General features: G+C 41.4%; 1 protein-coding gene across 4 annotated transcripts; it reads left to right on the top strand.

The window, feature by feature from the left end:
• The first annotated feature begins 283 nt into the window (after window positions 1-283).
• On the top strand, window positions 284-20,071 carry copz2 (COPI coat complex subunit zeta 2). 4 transcript variants are annotated; one of them, XR_015103203.1, is made up of 10 exons: window positions 284-427; window positions 9,133-9,201; window positions 9,520-9,604; window positions 10,032-10,123; window positions 14,168-14,223; window positions 14,496-14,573; window positions 15,286-15,337; window positions 15,455-15,568; window positions 16,381-16,419; window positions 19,092-20,071. XR_015103203.1 is itself a non-coding variant. In XM_086132972.1 (10 exons), exons 1-10 carry the CDS (start codon window positions 410-412, stop codon window positions 19,137-19,139), a joined length of 570 nt encoding a protein of 189 aa, XP_085989098.1. In that variant the 5' UTR covers window positions 284-409; the 3' UTR covers window positions 19,140-20,071. The 4 variants fall into 4 exon arrangements, 2 of the variants coding, with proteins under 2 accessions (XP_085989098.1, XP_085989099.1); XR_015103204.1 differs by lacking the exon at window positions 19,092-20,071 and adding an exon at window positions 18,351-18,372; XM_086132972.1 differs by lacking the exon at window positions 15,455-15,568 and adding an exon at window positions 18,351-18,383.
• Window positions 20,072-20,107: the final 36 nt, after the last annotated feature.

Genomic DNA, 20,107 nt, shown 5'->3' with positions numbered 1-20,107 from the left:
TTTGCACTTCAGGGTCACCATAGTATTGTGCCCAACTGCAAACACAATCGGGACATTTAAAACTCAACTGTTGTTCTGCTGTCTAATGCTCATCTTTTGATGTCAAAATAAAATATTGTCAGTCGACACCAAGCATGAATGATTTGACCTCGCTGTTTTCCTACTTTAGTAGCGAAATTAACGTGATTTAAGATTCTGCACACAAGACTTCTTCCAAAAGCCCGTAGAGCGAGGTCGTGAGCGCCCCCTGTTAAGCTCCTCGCGCATATGGTTTTATCTGGTTGGCTGCAGCGTGATCGGGAACGCACCAGGGCGGCCCTGTAAGGAAAAAACTAGCAGCGGTTGGCGAGGTGATGTGACAGCTCAGAGGTGTCCACGTCAACACACCGAACGAAAGAGCGCGTCGGCAATGGATTCCAAGTCTCTGGTGAGGCTCTCGGTTGTTTCACGGGGCTGCGAACGAGCGGTTCACTTTGGTGGTGGACTGTTGCCATATATATATATGTATATTTAATGCTATAGCTATCTCGTCTAACATTTGTTTGCCCACGACAGCTGTAGTTGGCAGGTAGCATACGGTAGCAACCTCGTAGTTCAGTACAATGTTATTGTATTGCAGTTATTTCTTTGAATTGGATAGACGAACAGCTGTGATTTTATTTTTTGTGTCGCTTACTTTTGACGCACAAAAATAGGAGCAGAGCTACTGCCGATACATCGCGACCAATTTATGTTGCGTTTTTTTGCACTCCTTCTGCGCAACAGTCGTAATCCACTTATTCACAGTGTTTGGACGAACGTAACAGTTCCTAAGACAGGAAATGTTTTGCATCAAGCTACAAGTGCGTTGGTATCAGGATAGCATTGTTTATTAACACGAGCTGTTAGAATGTCTGCTTGTGTCCAAATGACTTGTGAGAGCAGTTTGTGCCACGTCCACGTCTCTCTCTCTCTCTCTCTCTCTCTCTCTCTAAGCTCTCTCTCTCTCTCTAAGCTCTCTCTCTCTCTCTCTCTAGCTCTGTATTCCAATTCAGTATACTTCATATGTCAACGTGAAAATGTTCAGGAATGAAGAAGCACATGCAATGAAAAATACACCAAAAATATATCCATGGGCCTCAGCCAGCTCGATTTCTTGCATAAGACTATCTTCAAGCAAACTGTTAGCATTCTTCACAGGATCACTCAGTACATATTGGAACATTTGGTGACCCCGTACCATGAAAGCAAATTCATCCATCCGATGTTGACTGATACGCTATGAAGGGCTTTATTAGTGATAGTTTGAAACCCGTTTCACACTGGACTACTTGGTTTTCGCTGTGTTTCCTATCAGACCGAGTGCAGGACAGCTTAATGATGTCCATATTGATATACTGTACTGTTTTGACAGCTGGTGGCATTTTCCCACGAATTTGGACTTAATAGCTCATTAAAAGCTCTGGCTTTGCTTAATGAGCAGAAAACGGAGACGTGATATATGTGAAGCATAATACATTTCTTTTGTGAAAAGAAATCTAAATGAAAATTTATATGACTTTCAACCAACGTAGTACCATCATTGTGGTGGAGGTAGATTAGTAGTTACATTTACATAAAGTCACCTGTCTTGTCTCTGAGAGCTTGCCATTGCATTTATTATTATTTCCTCCAAGATTTTTTATGATACAACTCCGCCAAAATCTGTGGTGTGCTGCTGTCCAAATGTAAAGTATTTCAATACAGATGCATTTGTTGTCAAGAAACCCTGCGATGAGCCATAGTGCCTTGTCGTTGCGTCTCAACAGCACATTCATAGTGAATGGGCTAGTTGACTGCACATTGCACTCTGCTAAATGCCTTGAAGCGAAGCTGCTTTTGTTTGGTGTAGACCCCACTTTTTCCAAAATACAAGACAAACACCATCATTGCATTTCATTTCCCAAATACCAGTACTTGAAAAAGAAAATGCAGCAAAAGCGTTCCAACTCTTAGAGGCTGGATTGCAGCAGCTGTCGCATCGAAGTCAGAAGCCTCTCTATGATGTGCATCACAAAGAATGGCTTGAACATGATAAATACATGTATGAGTGAAAATATGTACTTTGCCATATTCACAGCCATCTAACTTAACTAGCACTATTTGCTTTTTATAAATGAATGGACTGTTTGAGCTGGCTTTCTCAATCGCCCACATTCACTGAAGCTCAGCGTGACTGCATGCTTATCTTTTTCATCGAGCAGTACGTGTGGAATTATAAATATAGTCTGGTGCTGTTGTAAAACACAATATGTATAGGGCCGGTTGGGTCTCTAGCGATCCAACGATTGCTATATTAAACCCTGGAAACATACAGTATTTATTGCGTGTGTTTAAACAATTGATCTTATTTACTTTATTTTTATAGCACTTTCATGACACCTGCAGTTGGAACAAAGTGCTTTACAGAACATTTAACGTAAAATAACAAATGTAATAAGGTAGAACACGTAACAAAACAAGAACAATAACACGATCAAAACTATTCCTCCATACACTTTCATATTTGAAACAGTTATCGATGAAAGAATAAAAAATCAGTCTACTTTCCCCGCTGGATCAGAGACGTCATGATCACAGCGTGCATGACGTCACACACGTCTGCTACAAGCTAAGTTTGAACATAAACAAGTAGCTGTAGGTTGCGTTCATTGACGAAGAAGAGATTGGTTCAGTCCTTCTGTCCCACCTCTGCTTAATACCAAGTGCCAACTCTCATTTCCAGATATACATCTAATTTCTTTGAAGGGTGTAAAAATTGTGTGTAAAATTCTTGCTTTAAAAAAAAGTTTGTCAGTTTGAACATTAAATATGTTTACTTTGTAATGTATTTAATTAAATATAGGTTGAACATTATTTGCAAATCATTGTATTCTGTTTTTATGTTTGACACACTGTCCCAACTTCATTAGAATTGGGTTTGTATCTGAAATGCATTTATCAAAATCATAATAGAATAAAAATATAATTTCCTGTCATGATGATCTAATAAATGATTACAATAAAGAAATTATGACATGGAGCTGAATTTTCCATTATAACGATAAATTTCCTCTTAAGTTTAATGCCATATGTCAGGAACAGTATAAAAAAACAACAATTATCAGTTCAGTCCTGTTTGATACATGAGAATGTTACTTCAGATGACTAAAGGAGGAAAAAAAATATTCATGTTATTTATCTTAATCTTCATTCTTGTTCCCCATGAGGTAAACTTAAATACAGGCTGGAAGTAAGTTGGAAGTGTCTGGTCTAAGTTCTGTGATACACTCTGACTGTGAATCTATGCTAGTCAGTGCATAACAGAACTTTGTCCCGAGTCTAAAAAGCTCTTCTGACAAATGGAAAAGTGAAAGAGTCTTTTGTTACATCAACATATGAATCTGGATTCAACATAAAACGGTCACTACATTCCATCCATCCATTATCTGAGGCTGTTACCCTCACAAAGGTCGCAGGCGTGCTGGATGGAGACCATCCCAGCTGTCTTCAATCCAAAATGTTGGGTTGAATAAATAATCTGATCTTTATTCGTTGTAATTGCTGCCGTGTTTGTTTTGAAATAGAATATCTTTATTTCGAAAATGCTGTACCGTAAGCGGCCTGTTACAGACTCTGTATGCTTTACGCAGAAACTGAGCAGCATTTGTTGAAGCGAGATTTGCCATGCATGTTACTTTTTCCTCGTCATTTCTTATTGTTTTGCAAAATCCGAGTGAATATGCAAAGTTAATATAATAGCAGAAACTGAGAGCATACCTGTCAACTCATACGGTTTAGCCATAGTTCATACGGATTTTGTGGTGAATCTTACGTATATGGCCGTATCGCACAAATCATACGGATTCTGAAAATTTCCGCCCCCCCCCCCCCCCCCCAACAGGTAGTTCCGTTTGCTTTTGCCCAGAATGGTGATAGTCTACTCGAATGCTTTCATTTCGAAAGTAAATATGAATGGATGCTGTAACTTCGAGCCGATGGGTCAGCATTTGGAGTTGGTGAAAAAAGTAACGCAGGAATACAACTCTGAACACAGTAATGCCACTAAGTAGAATGATGATTAGACATTAACCAGACATTGTATTATGGAGATCTACAATAAATATCATTGAAAATTTCGTGGGGTTTTTTTCTGCCGTTATTTTGACGTATAAAATGCTTTGGTATGTTATAAGGATTTTTTGCTCTTTATAAGGATTTCTTTGGTAGTTTATAAAGGTTGGCGCTCCGAAAAGTTGACAGGAATGTGAGAGGCACTTGTCGTAGCGGCATTTGCTTACTTTTCCCTCGTCGTCTCGTTTTGCCAAAGCCGAGTGAATACTGTATACTGTAATATCTGTTTCATGTGTTTGTGTGATGTCACAAAGAAGGGACGAGCCAGGTTGGGCGAATATTGGCTCCGGAAGTTAGTCTGAGTGTAGAGCGCATGGGCGTAAGTTGTGGCTAACACAGTGGTTCTCAATTATTTTCTGTCATGCCCCCCCCAGGAAGAGGAAAACATCTCGCCCCCCCCCCCCCGCATGACTATAAATAGTATCATTTGTCTATAAAATTGTAAAAGAACACCTTTGCATAACACTGTATCTTTATTAACGTATAAGTGAATAAAAAATAAGTACAGACCAACTTACAACAAAGAATAGCTTTAGTAACTGGAACAGAAAAGATTTAAAGTGCATTTGAAATTCAAAAATTACATTAAATCCTTAATTTAACTATAAATATTTTTTGACTGACCATGTCAAACCATACGAACACTGAAAAATAAAATTACATAAAATCAATAACTAATAATGCATTCAAACTAATCACCAACATTATCTCAGGAGAACAATATTATAAAAAAAACTTTAACCAGCAAAACAAAAATATATAAAAGTATTTGTGCTTTTTTTTTTTTTAATCAAAGATAATGTCTGGATTAATGGCTACAATGAGCACGTTTTGCAATGCACAGCTTTTCGAAGCGAGGTTTGAAGCAGGACACATCAACTCTCGGCTCCTGCTCAATGTGTAGCCCGGGACTTGTATTTCAGTTTACTGAAGTAGCAGTCACAAAGCGGCATGATTTTTGGCAATATTCGGCACGTTTTCGCTGGAAAAAAATACTCTCGCAGCTTATCAGCGTGATTGGGGTGTAATGTCTTTAAGAAGTGGCGCTTTAATTTATTTAGCTTCATGCTGTCCGCAACCAACATTTTTAGACACAGTAAACTCACCGATCTCTCCTCGTCTGCCACCGCAGTCACAGTGAAGCCAAATGCTAGTGATGGGTCCAGCGACACCGATGCGTTGACGCATGCGCCGGGCTCACAGAGCAAACCACGTGTCGGTGCATGTGCTGCTTCATTACGTCACGTGATTGACACGTGAACTGCACCGGCGCAGTTTAGACTGCATCGGCTGCGTTGACACATTCCAGGCTGCTAATTGACACATCGGCTGCGTTGACACAGTCCAGGCTGCTAATTGACACGTGAACTGCACCGGTGCAGTTTAGACTGCATCGGCTGCTTGGCACAGTCCAAGCTGCGCCACTTAGTCCAGGGGGTGTCGACTCAGTGCAGGGGGCGTTGACGCAGCAAAAGCCCGCACAGTGTATCCTAAGGAAGTGCGTCTGGCGACACGATGCCGATTGCCGAAACAAGCCAGACCTCACCCTCGCTCGAATAAAAATATATGTTTGGGCAATACGGAAAACACACTGATTATCAGAAAAAATGTGTCCGTCTGACTTCGAGCGTCATGTCGGCTGTCATATAATAGGCTATTATTATATGAGAAGTGCTTTATGAACGTTTGTACTGTACGTCATACTCCAGTTGATTGAGAGGTCCCGCCTATAAGGGGGAGTTCCAGAAAGTGACTGCGAGTGAACACACTGCATGTTTGATGACTCTGCCACGTTGCTATTAAAAGTCACATAAAACGTAAACCTTGTCTGCTGACCATCATTACATCGGCTAGGCTAGTTTAGCTGTTGTCGTAGTTCAAAGCTTAATATGTGGCGTGGGTTGGGTCGGCGCCGCGAGTACGTGCTCGCGCTCACAGCAGAGAGCAGCAGACTATCGACTGCTGAGACGCACTTCACTCGAGTGACGTTGCTACAGTACGTGCATATTATGGAGCAGCTTCCGGACAAATACAAATTGTCCGCCGTGTAGAGCCATTTTGATCTCCTTTTGGAAAATATGGTATTTATTAAAATCTCCTTGTCTCGGATTTTTGACATGTCTTATTCCATTGTGTGTGAGTGTTCTCCACAACAGGGGAAATAGCATGCATTAAACGCAACAGACTGAAATTTAAAACACTGGAGCATCTTATTTTTCTAAATCAAAATTTGTGAAGACAAAGCCCACAAGCATCCTCATTCACATGATTTTCACATTATTGAAACACATTGAATGATACAATATGAATGCATGGATGTGAATGATATTGTCAAGGGTCAATGTCATCTTTATTGTCAAATATGCTTTATGTATGACATGCAGCATAGATTAAATTTCTTCCTCTCAATCCTCAGTGTATACATGCATGCAAACATGCTGTGCATTAAACACACACAGCTAAGAAAGGATAGCAGCTACACTGTATAAAAAAGACATGTAATCTAAAACAGTATAGACAATATAAACAATATAAAAAGCATAAACAACAACATAAACAATGGCGCTTGTGGCTATTGTGGGTAGAGTGAGGTAGTGCATTATATACATGTCATCATCAAATCAGTTTGTTCAGTCTGTCAAGTGGGTTGGCTGCAGGGATTTTGAAGGTCCAGCAGGTGGCAGTGGTCAGCGACACAGTATCAGTACAGTATCAACACAGTGTGTCATTGTGTCGACACGCCTCATGAGGCCTCATGGACCCATCACTATCAAATGTTATATACGCCTCGTCTTATTTCCTCCCTTAGAATGCTCCCTGCGCAAACTCTGCCAATGAGAGCGCCACTGCCCCCTAACATAGTGGAGGTGCAACTGCACGTTATTTTAGGACAAAAAAATAAAAAAGCATGTTCCCGAGGTCAAACGCGCCCCCCTTGACGCAGCCCCACTATTTGAGAAACACCGGGCTAACAGCAACTCCGATGAATGTGTGTTTATTGCTCCTTTTGTTTATTAAAATCGAACAGATTGCATCAGTGACTGCGTCCATCCTTCTGTCCACGTTGAAGGGCATTACAATACAATCTTAATAAAATACGGTTGTTGAAGCATCATATTTTTGACTGAAAGTACCGTATTATCTCTGGAAGAGGACTGTTGTTGTAAGTTACAGGTGCTATTTCTGTATTTAACACATACACAAGGCCCACTGTATTATTGGAAGCAGGCATGGTAAAACATTCGTTAGTTAAAAAAATATACCGGTACATAGTAGTATCCATGCATGCTCGCATATGTTTTTAAAAAGGCAGCGGGAGCAAACGTGAGTTCGGTTGTACTTTTAAGTATTTAACAGTGTACTCGTGTTTTTTTTTTTTTTTCGTCAATCCTCAGCCACAAATCCATCAAAGTCCTCATCTTAAGTATCCGAAATGAACAGCTGGGTAAATTCTCCATCAAACACACCAGGTTCCCTCGAGTCATTGTCAGTCATTCTCGTTGCTGTGCGGCTCCTCTGAAATGAGTGACTGGAATGCTTTTGCTAAAGCACGAACAGTGCAAGCGGACACGTTCGCTTGCCTAAGCATCCACAATCCATTCACAAATTGTGGGGTAACTTGCCCAGCGCCGCCTCCAAGTTTTAGTAAAGCTGTTCGCTATCTCATCATCCATCGCTCCCACGCCGCTCGCAACTTTACTTTGAACACCCTGTTTATACCGATGTGCAGCGGTTGGAGTTCCTTCGTCAAGCCTCCCGGAATGATGGCAAACTCAGAGTTTGTTTGCTGCACTTGGCTTTTTCGCAGTGGCTGTGAAATGGGTGCGCATGGAGTCAAAGACCAACAGGGATGGTGAGGCGTGGCAAAAAAACATCCCATCCGGTCTATTTACGTACACTTCACTCAGCCACTCTCTCCTTTTCTCCTCGTCCATCCAGCCTTTTTTTATTAGCCTGAAGGATGACTCCGGCTGGAAATTTTGCTTTAGGCAGCGTCTCCCGCTTAAAAATCACCATTGGTGGCAGTTTCTGTCCATTACCATGGCAACCAAGCACAACAGTAAAAGTGGACTTCTCGTGCCCCGTTGTGCGCGTTGCTACTGTGCTGGTCTCCTTCTCTACAGTGTGGTTCACCGGGATGTCGAAAGTGAGCGGCCAGCCATGATAGTGTGTTTTTACCGTATTGGCCCGAATATAAGACGATGTTTTTTGCATTGAAATAAGACTGAAAAAGTGTGGGTCGTCTTATATTCGGGGTCAAGACATTATTCATTCACAACGCTAGATGACGCCAGATATCATTGAAGCGAATGCTGAACTTGACTCCCCAGGCCAAAGTGAACCCCTGTTACGAAGATTAAAAATAAAAATAGCGGTAGTACGAAGAAGAAAAATAAATAATAGTGGTAAGAAAGAAAAGAGAAGAAAACAATAGAAAAGATAACAGAAAATGGAGAAACGTAGCGACAATCTGGAGAAAAGTGGGTCGAAGATCAGCCAGGATAACCGGTAGCTGAGGAGAAGTTATGATGTAATTTACATTTCAAAAACCAGAAGCCATTCATTTACGCAGGTGATTGCACTTTAGTTTACATATTTAAATGTTCAGATGTTAAGATTTGATTGAGGCAAAATAACATGCTTTTTCTCTCAAATATATTGTAATAATCATTTGTTTCAGATGTACTGTAATTGTTTTCTGTATAAAAATTAATTTGGTGTGCAAAAAGTCATTTTTTCAAACTTGAATCTTGAAAAAGAGGGGGTCGTCTTATAAATGGGGCCGTATTATCTTCGGGCCAATACGGTACTTCTGACGCCATATAGGGCAACTTTTGTTTCATATCAATTCAAAAAAAGCATGTTCATCCTTTTGAGTTTTATATGGAGATCAGATGTTAATAAAACTTGTGTGGGTGGCAGGAATGCTTCTCGGCTCCTCGATGTTTTACTTCCTCTCTCTATGCAAAAATGAAACCTTTGCATCATGCTTCTTTGCAGGAACCTTCCCTCTACACAGTGAAAGCTGTTTTCATTCTTGACAACGATGGCAACAGACTTCTCTCAAAGGTAAACTGAAAACCATAATAAACATTGAGAATAGGGTAATAAATACTGTGTGGCCTGATTGATTTTTGATGTTTTTACCATACTATAGTACTATACTAGACTAGAGGTTTCTGGAATATATACAATGCAGTACCCTCCGACTAGGTTCATAAATTATACTGTATATTGAAAGGCATTTTTTAAAAGATTGCTAACTTATCAAATGTATAGTACACACTTGTGAGCGGGCACCATGGGATCGGTTCCCACTCAGTGACGGTGTGAATGCTCCCAACTCATTTTTTAAATTCTTTCCATGTTCCGTCTGCCCTATCTTAGTACTATGACCCAGAGCTTTACCCCTCCATGAAGGACCAAAGGAAATTTGAGAAGAACATTTTCAATAAGACTCACAAAGCAGACAGTAGGTTACAATTTGTCACTTCCTGCTTTTTGTACACCATGCTGCCTTTTGGAATTATATTGAATATCGCACTCGTTTTGTCAGATATTGTTGTCATTAAATTCAACACATGCAAACATATTTCCACATCCGTATTACAAACAAAAAAATATTTCTGTAATTTGAAATTATTTTATAAAACAACAATAGCTCAGTCTGATCATATTTAAGCAAGGCGGCATGGTGGCTTACCGTTCAGGTTTCAAATACAGGCTCAGGCCTTTGTGATTAAACGGGCCAACCTTGCATGAAACTATTCAGTGTAGGACTGTTGTTTTCATACATAATGTACCTTATATACTGTACCATATATATACTGTGTATATTTTGTTATGATTTAATTTTTCACTATGCCCCCTCCCCCTTTCTGACCACCCAACCCCCTCAGATGAAATAGCTTTCCTGGAGGGAATGACGATCGTCTATAAAAGCAGCATAGATCTTTTCCTCTATGTGGTCGGAAGCTGTCAAGAGAATGAGGTAGGATGCATTCCCAATTCCAATCCGCCCTTACAACCGTGAGTAAGGATTCTTGCAGGATCCTCTCCTTGAGCAGTTGGCTTCTATCTGCCTGTTGAACCAACAATTCGAGCTTCATTGATCATTCTAATCTTCTCTGGAAACACTCATCGTTCTACCACACAAATGAAGCCCACCCAAACAAGCAAGGTAGCTCAGTGCTTGCTGACAACATCCAGCACACTATCCAGACACTGCCACATGAATGACTATCAATCACCACTGTCAGAGGTTCCATCTCTCTCTGCACTGGCTGCTGACCGTACAAAGATCCCCCGGTCTTCTCTTACATTTAAAATCTTTCCACCTGCCATGCCTCCCCTTCAGTCCCCTGCGCACACTGTTGCCTATTATTTCAATGAGAGCAGGGGTGTCCCAATTCGGTCCTTGGAGGCTGCTGTCCTGCCTGTTTTCCATCTGGATCTAGTCTGCTGCACTGGTCTCAGCATTCAGCAACTCACCAGCCTCAACTGCCACATCTCCAACCACCTGGCCATCATTTTTGATATACACCTTCCCACTCCAGTTCCAAAAGAAAGATGTGTAGTATCCTTCTGAAACATCACATCCATCCAGCTCCAAAATTTCTCAGCCTCAATTATTGTCCCCCCAACCCCCTCCCCACCCATTTCAGGCAACTCTCCCTCCACTTGCCTTGATCAATTAGCCTACTTAAATGAAACCGTTTCCTTTTAATACTCAGCTTGCTGGTTCTCTCCTGACATTCTTCACCACCTAAAATCCAGAACCCGCCATTTTGACATACGTTTTGACTCACGCTATCTACAAGCAAACATTGACGACCTTCCACTTGACAAATCCGTCTTTATCCATGCCCTCTTTACCTATGACTCAAAACTCATCCACATGAGCTCAAATAACCAAAATGTTCTTTTTTCCACCGTGAGCAAACTCACCAACCCTCGTGATAGCACCTCCAACTCAGACATTGGTGATAAATGCAAGTCCCTTCTCCTGTTCTTCCAATGTAGGTTGACTCTATTTACAACTCCCTGGATGCACGCAGGCAGGGTGCATCCAGTTTCAAGTTGGTGACATACTCAGGCCACAAGATGAAGCCCTTGGGCAAAACATCAATCACGTGTGTGTTCAAGGGTCAAAAACACAGCATTAGGGGTGTTCACACGGCAAGATTTGGTCCGGTGCTACGCTGGGGCTGCCCCAGTAGAGCGTTCACACGTGCAAATTAGCTCCGGCGTAGCCCCGGAAAACAGCTTACACCGGAGCAAATTTGATCCACCTCAGGGAGGTGGTTTAAAAATTTGCTCCGGAGCAAATGCTTGTTAGCGAAGCAGCACGTGTGAACGCAACTGGGTTAAATTTGCTCCAGAGCAAATGCTTGTGAAGAGTTTACGTACGGCGAGAATGCGTTGTCGGACTTCCGTCATGTGTTTGTTTAATAACGACACAAGACTTGGCTGGTAACATCTTTCATTTTGTAGGAGACTGGACTGTCTCAGAGTTGTTTGTGTAGTTTGTTCCTTTGTTGTGTGTTCACAACCCCCCACCCCCATATAATTTATTTTGTGATTCCCTCTCTTGATTTTCTGTTTGGCGCATTACGTTTTTGCTTTTCTGAGTGTCATTGAAGTCATCGTTGATTTACGTTTTCGGGGGCGGTCACTCTCGAGCAGAAGGCACGGAGACCGAGAAGGAGAAGGACGTGCCTGTCCAGTAGTCGCTTGAGTTGTGTATACGTTTTAAAAAGAACCAACACGACAGCTCATTTGTTTTCTGTCGTTTTGCTCCGCTGCAGAAAATGCCGTGTGAACGCAAGTGGGGCTGCACCGACGCTGTGCCGGTGCAGACACGCTCAGCGGCTTTGTACGTGTGAACGCTCCACACAATTTGCTGCGGTGCAAAATATATCGCAACAAAATACATCGGTGCAGCGCCGGAGCAAATGTGTGCCGTGTGAACACCCCTATTGATTTTGAAAATATGGCAAGAGATGCTCCAGCGATCCTAGGAAGAGAAACAAGCACATACCTGAAAATGGTGAAATGGCTCTATAGCAGTGGTCCCCAAACTTTTTCCTGTGAGGGCCACATAACTTTTGGCTTCTCTGATGGGGGGGCCGGGGGTCAGTTTGTAACAGTAAAAGTGTGACTGCAAGAGTACCTGACGTAAAAATGTATTGTTTCCCAGAAACCCACACAAAATCAAATAACTTTTTTTGATACACTCGCGGTATTAAAGACGTCTTTCTTCTCGGGACACACCACCTCTGTGACAGCATTCATGCATTTCTTGACAAACTCTCCTTACCGCTGCTTGCTATCAGTTGAGCAAACCAAAAGCTAGCCCAAACAGATGGCTGGTTCAGCTGAGCTTGGCGTACAAATGTATTTTGCTGAGCTAACGTTCCTCTTTTTAGCCTTGACAGTTTGTCTGCTCTCATTTGCCCATGCAAAAAATCTTACTTGTTGTTGTGACGGGATTCATAGTGTCTCCGCAGATTGTATTCTTTGAATACTGCCACCGACAGATGAGACAGACAATCTTTTCTTTGCATTGAAAAAAAAATCGTTTCTCCATTTTGGGTTAAATTCCCTGTATTCTGAATAATTTTTTTTCTCTTACCTCGCCATGATTACGTTCTCTTTGAGAGGGACGGGTTTAGGATTTTTTTTTCTGGGGTTGCCAGATAACGGCACAGACCGCAGAAGGATGGAACAAATGTCACCTTATACTGTATGTGTTTATGAAATTGTTACTAGCTAATAGTTAATCATGAAAATAGTTCATAACTAAGGAATATTTTATTGCAAAAGCCAAATTTTATGATAAAATACAAATATACATAGATGAAAAATAAATCAAAAGACTCTCTGGTATTGTTCAGGGGGGCCGGACCAAATGTGGAGGCGGGCCGGATTCGGCCCGCGGGCCGTAGTTTGGTGACCACTGCTCTATAGCATGGGAAAATAAGCTAAAATGCTAAATGCTAAAATGCTCCCGAAGTTGAAACTAACTATGAGAATCTATTGTCTGGGTTTGGCTGCTTACACAGCATAAAAATAGACCCTGAAGTAAGACCACTGTTACCTGCACCCAGAAGGATCCCCGTTGCTCTGTAATTGAACAGCTGTAATTAAGCAGCTTCACAAAATGGAGCGGTCGGATGTAATCACAACGCAACATGAGCCAACGCGATGGGCGAACAGTATGGTGACTGTCGTCCGGCCCAATAAAAAAAATCATTTTTATTTCCCAAAAGCATAATGTCCACTTACTGACCAACGTTTTGGAAAAGCAGGGCTTCTTTTAGTGCTCAATTTTGGCTAGATGTCAGGCAATTCACCTGGACAGCTTGAACTTTGAATGAAAAGACTCGACTCAACTCAACTCAGGAACGGATTGTCTTTTGCTGATCAGCTAAGGGGGTGAAGTTCCTCGAAGGCAACGCAAGTCGTGTTGCCTCTCAGATCGAAAACCCCACCTTCGCACCCCCGCTGACCACTTTTTATTCACAGGATATGCAAAATACAAGTAAAATATCAGAAAAACATTCCTCCTTATTTGCATGTCACACTTCCCAGCCCAGCCCACCGATATGCCCCTCAGTGGACACCTGGAGGCCAAAACATCTTCCGGTGCAAACAATGGATGCCTTGTTAATTCAATGGGTAGATTTCACATGAATTGAGACACTGTAACAAACTGAAGGACATCTTGTCATGCTGCCCTCCCGAAGTTGAACCTTCCTGTCTATATTATCAGTTAATGAGGCCTTGGTTTCATTCAGCTCAAGTTGGGCCTTTTTTTTTGTGTGCTCCACTGTGTACAAGCTGTGAGAACATATGCATTCGAGGTCAATCAAGCATTTACTGAAATGAAACGTTGAAGCATGATAATATGAAGTTTGTCTTTCTCCATCACGAGATTAACCAAAATGTTGGATTTCCACGGATTGTCCTCTTGTAACATATTAACACCACCATAAATAGGTCATCCTAAACTGATCTTTTTCTTTTCCTCAAGTTGATGCTGATGTCTGTACTCAACTGCCTATATGACTGCCTCAATCAAATCCTGAGGTAATTAATCCACATATTAAATAATACTATACCTGAGTATTTTACTGTATGTCAGTGACAATGTATTTGATTTTGATCATGACAAAGTAATTAGCTCTTGGAGGAGAGTAGGTGCAGCACAAGCTGTACATTAGCCAAATATGTGAAAATGGTTGAACCTGGTGGAATTTCGCAACTGTATCCAAACTGCTTAAATGTTAGAAATCAGAGCAACCCTACTCAACTCTATCATGAACATGAATTTGAATGAATGAATTTGTTGTTTTCTACAGGAAAAATGTGGAGCGTAGGTGTTTCCTGGAAAACATGGAAGGTGCCTTTCTCATTGTTGATGAAATCATTGACGGGGGGTAAGAATCCTGATATAATAATAATAATAATAATAATACATTTTATTTATAAGCGCCTTTCAAGACACCCAAGGACACTTTACAATAACAAAAAACACAAAACAATACGGGTTGAGCAGCGGCAGCCAAAACGCGCCAGCGTTCACTCAACCCGGAAGTATCCGGGATAAATATCTTTGGTCCCACACACACTTTTATATAGCTCTTTCACAACAGCTGCAGCTATAACAAAGCTCTCTACAGAACATTCTACATGAAAGAACAAAAATACAACACATAACACAAAACATCAACAATACTACAACCATAAAAACTTTTCCGAGGTACACTTGTTGGATCTAAAACAACAGTCATGAAAATACATTGGAGAGTCCTGATTCGACGTCTCTAGCCCCATGTCGATGTTCAAAACACCAAAGCAATAAAGATTTCTCCACTTCATGGCCTTTTCTACAGGATTACTAGTTTTTGGGTCACCGGCGCTATTAGAAAAGCAAGTTTAATCCCTGAGTCGAACCGCCGCCACGAGTGGATAAATACGCATCTGCGACATAAACAATAGGCCCATAGAACTCTGGTGGCATAACTGCCTGTGACAATAATATAGATATTTTCTTAATATTGCAGTTCATTCACAATGTCTGATACATATCGGTTTGTCTTGACTATGATTCTACAAAAGTACCTGAATTGAAGTTTATTCTTTTTACAGAGTGATCCTGGAGAGTGATGCACAACAAGTCCTCCAAAAGGTCAATTACAGGGTAAGTTCTTGCTCTGAAAATCCCACTCTCATAATTGGCCTCTTCTCTTTTCTTATTGTTATCCTTCCTTTAAACTCTACAACTTATCTTCTCCCTGTCGTCTGTGGTTGGCATCAGCTTGTGTCAGAACCTGCCTATGGTTTTGTCCTATTTGATCACATCACTGGTAACCTCCAGGCACAAACAGACAAGAACCAGCTGCTCTAGACAGAGAAAACCAGGGTGAAAAAGGTAGTCCAGTGGAGAGAGGATGGATGCATGGTCATAGAGTGCCATGACTAACAAAAGCTGAAAGGTTAATACTTGGGATGAGTATCCCTTCTTAATACTGTCTTGGGTTTGTGAAATCACATTGGAAAAAAAAACCCATCTAGACCTGCTCGAAGATAAATTGCTCTGTCTTAAAAGGCCATTGCACTGAGCGACGAAGTTTGCAAGTGTGTGTGCACCTTGCGAATGTATTTATTTATTTTTTGTGGTCAGGGTTCGTTCAAGGTTGTAAAGACATTCACCAACAATTTTAATGGTCTCAAACACTTTTTTTTTTCCATATCACAAAGAAACATCAATCATGTTCAAAATTTGATGGTGACATGAAAGCCTCTTCTGCAACCATTAAAACTATTTGGGAAAGTTTGGCAAATGTCTTTGCAACTGTTTGCAATATTAAACAAACCCTGAAAATTCAACATTTGTTACGTGCGCACAGGCTTAACTTAAGGTCTACACCGGGCACTCTCTGCAGTGTTTGGTCATTTTCTACCACTGAGGTACTTAATCACTTGAAATAGTAATTTAAGGCCTTGGCAAAACAAATCAATAAATCAATCATTGTGTGTAGTTAGGAATACATTCTTTGGTATTTTTATGTCTTGAGCATGTGGTGGCCTGAGATGCAAACCTGTGTGGAAATAGTTTGACTGCTTACTGCTAATATAAGCCAATAAATATGATTGATTTGACCCATGTAAAGATTTCTGTGCTTTACATTTTCTGGGTTTTTTCTGTCTGTCACCATTTTTTGTTTCTTTTCATTTTTATAGGTTGATGAAAGTTCATTATCTGAACAAAGTGTCGCACAGGTAACACACACACACACACACACACGCAAACATGCAACTAAACTTGCTGTGTTGGTCAGAAGCAGCATTTTACATTGCGTTACTAGTTTAACTGCATTTCTCAGTCGCATGTTCATAATGGGGTCGGCACGGTGCAGACTGGGTAGCACATCTGCCTCACAGAGCAGAGGTCGTGGGTTCGAATCCGGGCTCCGGCTTTCCTGTGTGGAGTTTGCATGTTTTCTCTGCATGTCTGCGTTAGTTTTCTCTGGGTATTCCAGTTTCTGCCCATATATCAAAAACATGCACGGTAGGTCAGTGTGGAACACTCCAAATTGTCCCGAGGTGTGATTGTGAGTGTGAATGTTTGTTTGTGTATGGTTGTTTCCAAATTCACAGGCTGTGTCCTTCGAAAGCTGTATTTTTCAGCTGCATGATGTCACCTCTGGCACAACTCGACCGCACACCGTTTCCATATTTTGAGAGAGACAATTCGCAGGCTGGGTACTTGGATGCCTTTAAAGGCTCCTCCTTATGTAACCTCCATGGACCGCATAAACAGTGGTGAATTTGCACAGGCTTAATGTGGATTTGGACACCGCATGCGGTCGAGTAGCGACAGAAGTGACATCATGCGGCCGAAAATGTGCCCTTTGGAAGCCCCACCTGTTAATTTGGACACAGCCTATGTGTGCCTTGCGATTGGCTGGCAAACAGTTCAGGGTGTACCCCACCTATAATGCCCGAGACAGATACAAAGTCTGCATCACAGCAGACACTGCACTGATCCGCCTGTCGATCTCTCGCTCCCTCCTGCCCTCACTCGTGAACAAGACCCCATGATACTTAACTCCTCCACTTGGGGTGAGATCATAACCTCGATCTGTAGAGGGCACTACACCCTTTTCTGACTGAAGACCATTGTTTCAGATTTGGAGGTACTGATTTTCATCCCAAACGCTTCACACTCTGTTGCAAACTGCTCCAGTGAGACTTGGAGATCCCACCACTTACCTTTCACCTTGAGGAACTCTGCACAGGTCTCATCCACTTTACCACAGAGGAGCTTTTTAACCATGTCAGTGACTACAACTCCAGAGATAGGAGAGCCCACCGAGGAGTCCTCAGACTCTGCTTCCTCTAAGGAAAGCGTGTCGGTGGAGTTGAGAAGGTCTTTGAAGTATTTTGTCCACCAACTCACATGCCCCGAGTTGAGGTCAGCCGCGCCCCATCCCCACTGTACACAGTGTTAATGGTGCACTGCTTCCCACTTCTGAGACGTTGGACGGTGCACCAGAATTTCTCTGAAGCCATCCGGAAGTTGGCTTCCATGGCCTCAAAGAACTCTTCCCACGCCCCGAGTTTTTGCCTCTGTGACCGCCGAAGCCACGCTCCACCTGGCCAGCCGGTATCCGTGAGCTGCCTCTGGAGTCCCACTGGCCCTAAAGGCCTGGTCGGATTCCTCCTTCAGCTAGACGGTATCCCTTACCGCCGGTGTCTACCAGCCAGTTTGGGGGTTGCCGCCTCGACAGGCACCGACCTCCTTACGGCCACAACTCCGATTGGCTGCCCCACCAAGAGAGGCACGGAACATGGTGCACTCTGACTCAGTCTTCATCTTGCTGAACAACCTACTGAATAATAGCGGTTGAAAGCATGACATGTAAGCAGCGCTGGCATAATCAAGTGCACAAGAGGCTGACTAATCTCCGTTGCGCTAATACTTGCGATAGCTTTATTCTATTCCGCTCTTCCAGAATGCTTTCGTTCTTGATTGCCTATGCCTGTAGCTCTTTGCTCTAAAGCAGGAATCTACATTTTCATTGTTTCTTGTGAAAATGTAGATTTTCACAAGAAACAATGTATTTTCCTTGCCTGTAGAGTATTTTGAGATTGTTTGTTTGTCCAAATGCCTCATGTTTCTGTTTTTTCCGTTTCTCTAACTATGTCAGCACTTTACTGAGAAATTGGCTCTGACAACTAACGTAAGTCTTTACTCACCTCACAGTAATCTACACTGTCGTATAATTCATGGACTATGTTTTCATCCTGTTTGAGAATTATTTAAATCATGACTAACTTCCAAACTTTTGAATGGTGAGTTGCATTGTAAAAGGCATTGCATTATTAGGAATTGCATTTCTTCTGGCCATGTTGACTGAATTTATTTGATATTCTGTACATTGAAGCACCTTGTCAAAAAATGCCAGGTGTTAGGCTCACTTGGCTTCTATGCAGTACTGTAATAATAGATCAGTGTGGACACAGTCTGTCTTTTTAGACATACAGTCCTGAGTTAGAGCAGTACACTTTGTTTGCAGCTATAGTCACATTTGTGAAATTCTAGTGTTTCAATGTACTGTAGCAAAGTGTGTGTGTGTGTGTTGAGATTTTCCCAAGCAAATTGAGTTGCCGAGAGTCAAATGAGAGATTGAGTCAGATTTTTTATTTTATTTTATAAGTATGTAACTGGTACTCATTTAAAAGGGTCCACTTCAGTTCTTCTGTCTTGGCGATTGCTCGGTGAATAAAAATTATGGTCAGTGTGACATCTAGTGGTTAGGGCTTGTTATGGCGATACATAGACGCTTAACTCCCTCCTCTTGAAGTGTGTCAAGAAATGCAGCATAGACAAACAGAAAGGTCTATGATGATGCGGAATGTCACCTATGACCTCTTTGTGATTCTTCCAGGTTCTGCAATCAGCCAAGGAGCAGATCAAATGGTCCATACTGAAATAACAGGAGATGTCAAGCTATGTCGAGGCAATTTCAACAACATGTATTTAACCCGTAGTTTACTGACCACTTGAATTGTTTTTGATTTTTGAAGGTCTGTGTTCACTGAAATAACTTGAGATTAACCAGAGTGGGGCTTGGGCAAGTCACATCCAATCTTGTGTTTGCTGTTGCAAAAATAAGGCAGACATAGGAAAGAAGACTGACCTACCTGTGCGATTAATGGAGGTTGTTCTGTTATGTTCTGGGGCAGATTTGCAACATTTGGCACAAGGTGTCTTAAAGGGGCAAGTTGTTCAAAGATAATATGACAGGATTTTGGTTGACGGATTTGGTCGAATCTTGAAAGTGAGTTGTTCAAAAGGGAAAGAAGGATTCTGAAATGGAATCATGAAATCCAATCTTCGTTTAAATGTGGATCAAATCTTCAATTTGTGTTCAAAGTGTTTCAATAGGAGGTGGATATCATATTAAAAAATAAAAGATTATCCTGATCCCAATAGGGTAGTATTTCAAGGTGGATTTCTGGACTAAAATGTTGCAAAACTTGGTCACATAATAAATTTATATCATTTGTGGTACTTGTATTCATAGTTTGCACTTGATTTGTTCAACTGTTACAGTGATGAAGCAGATAAATCCTTAATATAGCCAAGTAAAAAAAGTATATATTTATTTATCCTTTCCCCATGAAATAAACCCCTAGATAGATTCCAATAAGAAAGATGATTAATTCAGTTTTTCTGTTATCTTTGTAATTATCAAGAAACAACATTCTGTATTTTGTGAACGATTGGAAATGTAGGCCCCCCCCCCCCCGACTTTTTTTTTTGTGGAAACTTCCAATTTATTCAAAATGAACTTGTTTATTTGTTGCTGTGGCTCAGATGAGTGTTTATTAAGATGAGTGTTTATTAAAGAAATTACAAATCCAAGTGGATGTTTGTTACTTTTGTGTAGTCTCAAAATCA

Source organism: Hippocampus guttulatus, chromosome 16, assembly GCF_054856545.1.
Source record: "Hippocampus guttulatus isolate MCC_2025c chromosome 16, RoL_Hgut_1.0, whole genome shotgun sequence".
NCBI lineage: Eukaryota > Metazoa > Chordata > Actinopteri > Syngnathiformes > Syngnathidae > Hippocampus > Hippocampus guttulatus.
This window is presented reverse-complemented; position numbering and strand designations above follow the sequence as displayed.

What these genes read in the sequence shown, in the direction of transcription:
- copz2 (XM_086132972.1), top strand. An exon ending in GATGAAATCATTGACGGGGG is followed by an intron (nt 14,574 to 15,285) that starts GTAAGAATCCTG and finishes TTCTTTTTACAG; the next exon opens with AGTGATCCTGGAGAGTGATG. An exon ending in CTGAACAAAGTGTCGCACAG is followed by an intron (nt 16,420 to 18,350) that starts GTAACACACACA and finishes TAACTATGTCAG; the next exon opens with CACTTTACTGAGAAATTGGC.